This window comes from Suillus subaureus, assembly GCF_016647635.1.
Source record: "Suillus subaureus strain MN1 chromosome Unknown BJ212scaffold_161, whole genome shotgun sequence".
NCBI lineage: Eukaryota > Fungi > Basidiomycota > Agaricomycetes > Boletales > Suillaceae > Suillus > Suillus subaureus.
The window spans coordinates 6,607-16,331 of record NW_024538717.1 but is presented as its reverse complement, the minus strand read 5'-3'; the positions used below and the strand labels follow the sequence as shown (position 1 = coordinate 16,331).

General features: G+C 45.0%; 1 protein-coding gene across 1 annotated transcript; it reads right to left on the bottom strand.

Annotated features, from left to right (window-relative positions):
* Nucleotides 1–8,774: 8,774 nt before the first annotated feature.
* On the bottom strand, nt 8,775–9,725 carry BJ212DRAFT_1305651 (uncharacterized protein; the record flags this gene model as incomplete). The annotated part of the gene is made up of 2 exons (XM_041333770.1): nt 8,775–9,258; nt 9,445–9,725. The coding sequence occupies 2 exons, from the start codon at nt 9,723–9,725 to the stop codon at nt 8,775–8,777; spliced, it is 765 nt and encodes a 254-aa protein (XP_041185658.1).

Sequence of the window (9,725 nt, the reverse complement as noted above, 5' to 3'; positions counted from 1 at the left end):
ATATTTATAAACCAGCTTGAGCTGATGTTGATTTTTTTTGGCTCACAGTTAGTTCGTGGGACTCCAGGTGGCTAACAGACCAAACCAAACTGTACATAAATAGCCTGGCTCACTAGGATAGCCAAAATACAAGCAAACTGATGAATGCCAAGCTGGAGTGGGTCACAGCCAAGCTGCGGTTGTACTAGTGCTGGAAGCCTAAGCTGATATCAACATTGAAGGTTCAACAACTCTGCTGGACTTGCAGAGCTAAAGAAAGAAAGAGAGCTCTACCTCTGGGGTGAGAGGAAAGCCTACTGACTCTCTAAATGTTGGTTGAAGTGCGCCAGGTGATATGTTTGACCCTTAGGGGAAGCAAGGAAAGCAAATCTACAGAGTGACACCAGGTCAACTCTGGTGAAGCATGCATGTGGGAATATGGAGTGCGTAGGAGCGCGAAGCGTGGGAATAAGGCACATGCTGTGCACAGACATATAAAAGACTGGTAGTGGGCATGAGGACGTGTGCTGAGACTGCTGAATGGTGACTGATGGTGATAATGGACTGTTGCTGGGGACTAGGGCAATGACTATGATGCTAACTCATGATGATTATGACTGCTAGATGACTACTGACATGCTGGTGGTAGCTGTATCTCTGTGGTGGTGGTAGGTGTATCTCTCTGTGGTGGTGGTTGGTGTATGAAAACTTCTTCCAGGCAACAGGTAAGCTGTGCCTAGGTGTGCTCCCTGGGCTCAGAAGCGAATAGGGAGCGCTCTAAGTATGTAAATGATGTAAGGACAGGGTCCATGATGAAATAAAATATTGTATGATGCTAAATATGGTCTGATATGAGAATAAACAGGAAAGGACTCACTAGGGGACTGGTTGGACGATGGATGGATGCTCCTGGATGCTGCATGACAAAGTGCGACCAAGCGCAGGAAGAGCATGCTAAGCGCGTGCATGGGAATGCATTGCATAATGCAGGAAAGTCATAGATGGTGAGTCGTACACTATACCAATTGTCATGAAATGTAATATGGGTGATATATGCCTAGAGGAATCTCATTCCCTACAACATTTCCCTAGGCCATTGTGCCTTTTGTGTGTTCACTTTGCAGCTTACAAGCACTTAACCCTTATTTCTCGTCATTTCTGATCATCAGTTGCATTCCATCATTCCAGCTATTTTCATATTGATAGGAGTGACTCCCCTATTACTCATCCAAGAATTTGGCCCACCACTCTAAGTGAAAGAGTGAAGTTCAGCCTCAAATGGAGACTGGTTTGTCTACTAGTGTACTCAAGCGCAGGCTCATGGCAATCAGGAGCATTGCTGCTGTGGAGCTTGCAGAAGCACCTGATATTCGAGATGCCATTGAGAACCTTGTTGTTGACACTGAAAAGTAAGTATACTGTAGAGATACGCACCTAACTTCATCACACCATCACAGGCCCAATGAATCGAAGCTATTTCAAGTGACTGTCACACAAATTCAAGGTTGTTGAAAGTAATTTGTGACACATTGTCAAAATACAAAAAAAAAGTATAGGACATTATCAATGTTGCCAAAAGTCATTGTATCAAGAATTTGCAGTGCATCTGCATTTTCCTCGACCATTCTCAATATCATCAATACCATGATTGTCCACTGGCAGTGCCACCAACCCATCATTTACTCCCTCTTGCTCATAGCTCTCTGACCTGTTGTGTGCTACCAGATTGCCTGATTCATCAGTGCTGTAGCCCTGAGGAGCTGATGATTCACCTGACACGATGTGTTGTAGAACAGCATCCACAGGAAAATCACAAGGATCAAGATTGATGTCAGCAGCATGTGGGAACAGCAGCTCTGCTTCCTTGTCTGATGCTGATTTTTCAACCCTGTACTGAGCTGTCTTGATTCACTCCCACACCTCAATATCGTTCTTCTGTACTTTGTGGAGTGCTTGAAGGGCTTCACAGCTGGTCAGGCTCTCAAAGGACAGGTTGAATGCAGTGCTGGCCTTGCATTGAAAAAATGCCTAACAATGTTTATATCAATGAGAGTAACAACGACACTGAGAAAGATGCACCTGTTTGATGATATCAGGCTTGTGAATAGCATGGTAACCATTGATGAGTAGTGATGTGCACAGCCTGGCTTCAGGCTGTGGGCCAGGCCAAGCTGGGCCTGAATAGGCCAAGCTGAGCCAAGCCAAAGTCACGGCCTGGTGATGGCTTTGGCCTGGCCTGGGATTATGAAAAGCCAAAGCTGCCAGCTCAGGCTGCAGCTTATAGTCAACTGTGCCTGCTGTTATGGTGAACTAGGATAGGCGCAACGACAGATACTCGATAAGAGTAACGTCTGTGGTTGAGTCAAGACCTCACAAATGTAAGGCTTCTTAAGACAAGTCAGAGAGAGTGTCTCTGGCTTGAATATCGGTATCAGATGACTTAGGATTGGAGGTCCTAAGCAAAGGATGTTTCAAGTGAGAACCTAGTAGATTAAAGTGAAGATCTGCTAAGTACATGACTGAGCTTATATAGACGTAGCTATCTTTAGGGCAGGTACGTATACATCATCAAGATGAGTCAGAGATAAGGGTGAGTCATCTAGCGACGGCAGCGGCGATCGTGATGTAATACAGATATAGCAAGAGGCTGGTCTACTGATGGCGCAATGAGGCGCGGTCATGACTTAATACACAAGAGAAGAAAGAAAATGAGACAGGGGTAGACATGATTGTAACACCTGCAGCACCCAAGCTCAAACTGCTTGACGATCTTGATGATTGTCAGTTGAGAATCTGACTTCTGTCTCATTTTAGCTTTTTGATCACTTACATTGTGTACATGTTCATGTGGTAACATGTGTCAGAATCACAGTGAGTTGCAGACATTCTTTCCAAGCTTGACACAACTCACTTGCCATAGTGTTGGCAGATAGCACACCTGTCATTTTCAGTAATTTGCCCTCCTTTGCAAGTTTCTTGCAACTTCAAGTCACAACCTTGGCAATGACCATCACATATGTTTTCAGACAAAAGGCATGCATTTGTGACAGTAATTTTTTATATCTGCCTCTCACCACTTGTCTCTGATGGTTGGAACTGTCCACACAGACAGCAATGATGAATGTCATGCACAGCCAGTCTGCTGAACCAAACCTACCACCACCCTTCTCCAACATTCAGAGAAGGCAGCTCTCCCATCACAAACCAAGGCTATCAATGCCTTTTGTGCAGCAGAGGCTGTGAAGTTGTCTGACACTCGACATGCTTCCAACACTGGCACTGATCAAACCACCCCCAGCATATCCCTGAATTCACCTCTGGGTGTCACTGCACCATCAGGTTCAAGCTCGGCTGCACTTGAAAAGGGCAAAAGGACATGCATTGAAGAAGTTCTTGATGATGAATCTGGTGGCAAGGGACATGAAGATGTGCACACCAATCCATGACATAAGTGTATTTGCCATCGTGAATCATACAACTGAAACCAAACTTTTGGCAGCAAAAAGGTTGCGCAAATCAGCTGCACCAGTTGATGATTTAGTTGACAATGATGGTATTCCAATTGATGTTGACATCCAACCTATTGCAGACACAGCTCCAACATGTGAAGGCAAAACTGCCGATCTTGATGTGTTTTTTGGTGCGATGTTTGATCATGCAGGAACTAATGGCAAGGTCAAAAAGCATCGAAAGTGCAAGATATGTTTATAAGTCTACGAGGTCATGGTTGTGCTCGCTCACTCACACCAAATCAACAGGAAGCAATGTATTCTTGTGAATGAATCTACAACACTTCATCATCATGCTGAGGCTAATTTTGTGGTGCGTGTTTTTTCATATGTTCATTGTGCTTATATATATGATTATGCTGTATGGAAAGTATTGACAATAGGCAAAGAAGCACTCTTTTGAGTCTATGCTACCTGGTGATATCAAAGCTCGGAAGGAGAAGGCCAAGCAGGTGTAGCAGACCATTAATTCTCACCTGACTGAATGCAAACTTGCTGAGCAAGTTATACCATACTCTGATAAGTTATTCAAATGAGCTGCAATCAAATGGTTGGTTGCAACGGACCAAGTAAGTATGATTCCCTTGATATAATAGTTTGACCATTGACACACTTTCACCTAGCCTATCCAAGCCCTCGATCACCCAAAGTTCCAAGACATGATCAATGTTGCTTCATGGGCAATGCATGGAGTCAAAATTCCTGGTCGTAAAGCCACCTGCACTGAGATCATGTGAATATTCAAGAATCATCTGATGAGACTCTGGACGACATTAAATGTATGTCACAATCTAGTGCTGCATGCTTCATTATATCTTATTTGCCAACACAGAGCACTGCTGTTAGTGGTGCAATCAATATCACTTGCGACACATGGCAAGCTACCAATATCAATGGATATTTTGCTGTCACTGGACACTGGATTGAAGAGAAGTCGACAATGCAATGGGAGAGTGAAACTGCACTTCTTGGCTCAACAATGCACACAATGGGAAGCATCTCAGAGGTGCACTGTTCAAAGTTCTAGACTGTGTTGGTATTGCACATAAGGCATGTCATCTTCGCATTCTGCTTGGCTTTGTCTAATCATGATATATAGTTGGGCCATGTCACTTGTGATAATGCTGCCAACAATGGCACAATGCTCGAGGAGTTCACTTGACTTTATGAAGCACGATTCAAGAAGAATTTTCCTTGGCGTGAATGAAGGATCAAGTATGATGCTTGAGCTAATGTTAAGAACCATGTTGCTCAAGGGAGAGAGAGACTGACTCAAAGGGGCTTGGCCTCAGCTCGTACGCTGTGCCCCTTACCTGAGTATGTGCCCTTCATTTCATATGAGGTCCAATGATGGTCCAATGAAGTCCGGAGGACTTCTGGAGGCTGACTACTCTGGTGAAGTGCTAGAGGACTTCTGAAGGAGCACAGGAAATGTCCAGAGGAGCATGGGAGAGTTCTGGAGGAATGCAGGAAATGCTCAGGAGAGTTCTCACTGCAAGGTAGTACTTCTACAGGAAACAGGATGGAAGGATGGGAGGTCTGAAGGTCCAGAGGACAGGAGGACAGGAGGACAGGAGGACAGGAGGGCAGGAGGACAGAAGGACAGGAGGGCAGGAGGACAGAAGGACAGGATGTCCAGAGGTATGAAGGACAGGATATCCAAAGGTACAGAGGGCAGGACATCTGAAGGACAGGACACCTGGAGGTCTGGAAGGAATAGGGGCTACATCGGACTCCATCTGATGCAGAAACAAACAGAGCTAGACTACCCTAAGGTAGAGTCAGAGAGAACAGGGATTAGACCTAAGTCCAGAAAGAGGGTAAGTGCCAGAAGGGCAAAGCTCCGGCCTAGGGAATCAATCCCTAGGCCTGATGGATAGGACAGACTTAGCTGGACCAAAGTCTGAGAGAGGATTGGGCAGGTAGAGCAAAGTCTAAGATGATATTTGAACTGAGGAAACCACAGGAGTATCTACAGGGATTATATACTGGAGACTATCTGAGGGGATCAGTAAGCAAAGGAGCAAGGCTATGTATGAGCATGTGGAAACACATTAGTAAGTAAGACAGAACATAACTAAATGAACTCAGAGATGAAGACTTGTACAAGGATCAATAAGCAAGATGGAAGAAGAGGTAACTGAATGCCAGAAAGGCAGAGATGTCTAAATGGGGATAGGCGCAGGATATTGGACAGAGGGCAGGAATACATCCAGAGATAGTTATGGTTGATATCTGGAGATCTGAGGATCTGGAAGGTGAGGTGGATACAGGACTGGGATATGATGAGGTGGATATAGTCCTGAATCAGAGATGAGGTGAAGTCTGGATGTCTTGCTGGATGGAGTGCACATAGGGTGGACAGGATAGGGTGGTACAGATCAGGCTAGCAGTGAGGATCCAGAGGTCCGGAGCTCAGGGGTAAATCTGGAGTGGACTCAATCCTACTGAGGTGTGGAGCACACAGTGGAAGGGGATCTGACAATGAGTTGGATATGGGGTCCGGACGTAGGCTCGGAAAGCGTGGGAATATTATGGAATGTGAGTCTGGATTGTAGGATATGACAGCTAACATGTACTCACAATTGTGTTCACAGCTGTCTCGCTCATGTAATTAATTTCAGTACCCAAGTACTGATCAGTACATACAGCAAAGCTCCGCATTACAAACCTCACAACCCCCATGCTCATGAGCCAGATACTACCCAGCATCATGACTGTGATGAGATTGGCCTCATACATTCAATGTGTGTGAAGGTGGTTTGATTGACTTCTCTTTGCACACAATGATTTACTGATTTTTCAAAGGAATGATCATCCATGAAGTGAAAGGAACTCTACAAAATGGTGCAAGTCAAGGCTGGCATCTCCCACCCTACACAACTCCTTCTGGACATGAAGGTTCATTGGTCTTTGACCTATGTGATGATTAATCATGCAGAAAGCAATAAAGAGGTGAGTGTAGTCTACAGTGTTCACTGATGCAATGTTCTGTTTTGACTGATTTCCCATTTCCCAACAACAGCATGTTAATGTCTTTGTGTATGAGATGGGGCTACAAGAGCGAGACTTGATGAAACGGGCTAAGATTGACTTCCTTACATTGGCACCAGCTGAATGGACCCGTGTTGGTAAATTCGCTGATCTATTATCTGTATGTTACCTTCATCATTTGATATAGTGCTGCTGTTGATTTGATATTTCAGTACGTGGATGTTGCTCAGCAAGCATTCTTGTCAGAAGTGAGTACTACACTACATCTTGCTATCCCTGCACTCGAGACTCTCCATAGAGCTTGGTCTTCACGTGCAGGATGGCCAAAATATGCACATTTTGCACCTGCATTGCACTCTGCTGCACAAAAGCTTGATGAATATTATGAGAAGACCACTGGCTCCCCAGCCTATGTCATGACCATGTGTATGTTTCATGTTCCATGTGTCTTCAATGTTAATGTTGCATGCAGTGCTCAATCTGACAGGTAAAATGTTGTATTTTAAGAACTGGCTGGAAGATTTGCAAAATGAGTGGTATGTCTGACCAAACTATTCACCAGCTCACATTCACTTACAAACCATGTAGTTTGAGGCTCGCTATCTTGAATTGGGCCAAGCAGCATCCACATTGCAACCATCACTGGCCAAGAAAGGCAAGGCTAGCAGGCTTAAGAAGTTAATTTGCAAGACACAAAGCTCCAATGAAGATGACAATGACAGCACTATTGTCACTCACACAGATCCATCTAGACCATGGTATGCGAGTCTTAAAAACTACATTGATGCTGTAGAGACAAAACCTCCACTGGGAATGAGTGCAATCCAATGGTGGGGAGTAAGTACACAACTGAGTCCATCTCTTCTTGCTACTGACTGGTTCTTTGTTGTAGATTAACAGACACAGATATGGGGCAGTATGGACCTCAATTGCCCATGACTACCTGTCAATTTTGGCATTGTCAGTTTTGAGTGAGCGCGCATTCTCACAGGGTGGTATCACTATCAGCAAGTGCTGAAACCATCTCAAAGGTGACATTGTTGAGGCACTTCAGTGCGTCAAATGTGCCCTCCACCATGATGTGCTCTTCCATGAGCCTGGACCATCATCAGCAACTGAGGAAGCTCTCAAGGACTCTGATATTGAGACAGACACTAATGACTCCGAGAAGCTGAGTGATGCCGAGGATAAGGGCTGGGATGCTCTTCTGGAGGAAGATGAGGATCTCATAGAATCAGATAGTGACTTTGTGTAAATATGTCATCCTTCAAGTTGTCTGAACAATTTTTCAGTTTTCAGTGCTTGGGCTGCAGCTCAGGCCAAGCCAGGCCAAAGCCAAGCCATCATTGATGGCTTTGGCCTGGCCTGCAGTTCTTCAAAGCCAAAGCCATCTGAAGCCACAGCTTTCAGGCCAAGCCAGGCCATGCACATCACTATTGATGAGCCAATGCAAAGATCTATCGCAGAGTGTAGGTAATGTCATGTCCAGTCAAATAACAGAGGCAGCTTCATCTTTCTTTAGCAATGATAAAGACTCTTCAACAATGTCAGCATGCTGAGATCTCTTGATGGCAAGCTTGAATGGGCACTGGGTGCCAACATCACATGGTTGGGCAATGCTGGTGCAACCACCAGGAACAAAACAATATTTGATCCATGAATAATGCTGATCAAGCCAAGTGCGAAACTGGATAGACTTATGCACTGACCAGACTTGTGCACTGACCAGACATCCAGCTGCAGGATGCATTCTTGGTCATCAGGTGTGCCAACATGCTCCTTTTGTCTTGTCCAGTAAGGAACAAGGATGTCGTGAACATAGCTGCACATGAGCTCAAATGTGGACCAGTATGTATCAGTACTTGAAAAGCACAACTTGAAGCCTAAGTCTTGTGCTTCCTTGAATTGCAGTGTGGTTTTTGCAGGGAGGAACTGTGCAGTTTTTCCACAATAGATGACCTGGAATGGCAGAGTGTCCCCGGAAGCGGAGATGCCAACTACCACAGTGAATGCTCATTTTTCCTCCTGTCCAATGACAGCAACTTGCTTGGAACCAACTTCTTCATATGTAGCAGTGTTTGCCAGTTGATATACAATGTTCATCTGGTCAATGTCGACATAAAAGCAAGGGTGAAAGATTGCACAGTTGCGAATAGTTAGAGTCAAATGATAAAATTGGTCTAGACAGAGCTGATTGGCATTGGAAGGGGTCTTCTGTGCAGTGCAAGTGGTACAATGAAACAACCAGTTGAGATTCTGCACTACAAATTTCTTGACCCAAGACTCAGTGCATCAGAAGTGTGAGCCGTCCTTGGCAACAACCTCAAATACATCAGGGCATGAGACCATGAGGTGAGTGATGATCACACCACGACAACACATTGTGTCTAGAGCAACACTGACAGTGCGCAGAGAATGCAGATCTTCTATAATGGTCTTCATGACATTAGGATACTTTGAGAGGATACCAGGTGGTGTAGCAGTCGTCAATGGAAGATTGCCCTTTTGAACACAGGCAAGGACACTGACATGCCACACAGGTTGCATTCCACTGTGATGGTCAATCCAGCTTCCTATAAGTTGTGCAGAGATGCGGCAAAAGTGGGTGGGATCAACTTGCTTAAGCTCACACTCAATCTCCACCAGTGACATTGCATAGCCAACACAAAGAGCAGCCATTTCAATAGTTGGCCATAGAAGGGGGCTCTGCCAGTTGACACACAAAGCCTCCATGCCCTCCTGCTTGCGCTTCTGTCCTAAGTTGCATGTTTGCATGCTACAAGCATGTCTTTGCAATTGATGGTATGGACATGAAGCCTCTGCGATGCTAATTGCTGGTCATTGGGGAGTGCTGTCATGAAGAGCAGAATTGATGGTAGATTTCTGACAGGAGATCATGAGCTGTGAAGAGATGAGAAGAAAATGAAATCTTACTTGCTTTGCAGCCTTCTCACATGCTCACTGTTTTATCTTATGCTCAGCTGCCCTTTCCTGCTTGCGAGCAGCCTTCTCAAACTTGTCAAATTGTTGCTGATGATGATCCTGCTCCTGGTCCTTGAGTTCCCAAGAGAAAGGTATCCAAGCATGCTGTAAATGCTCCTCACATGAAATCTTTGGGAAAAACTTGAACAGGCCCTTGCTATGGTCTACACCTGTACAGAGATCAAGTTTCAGTTTGGGCGTGGACACCAGGGATTGCTGCGTTTTTGCATGAGTTTCTTCAAATTCATCCTCACTCTCCAT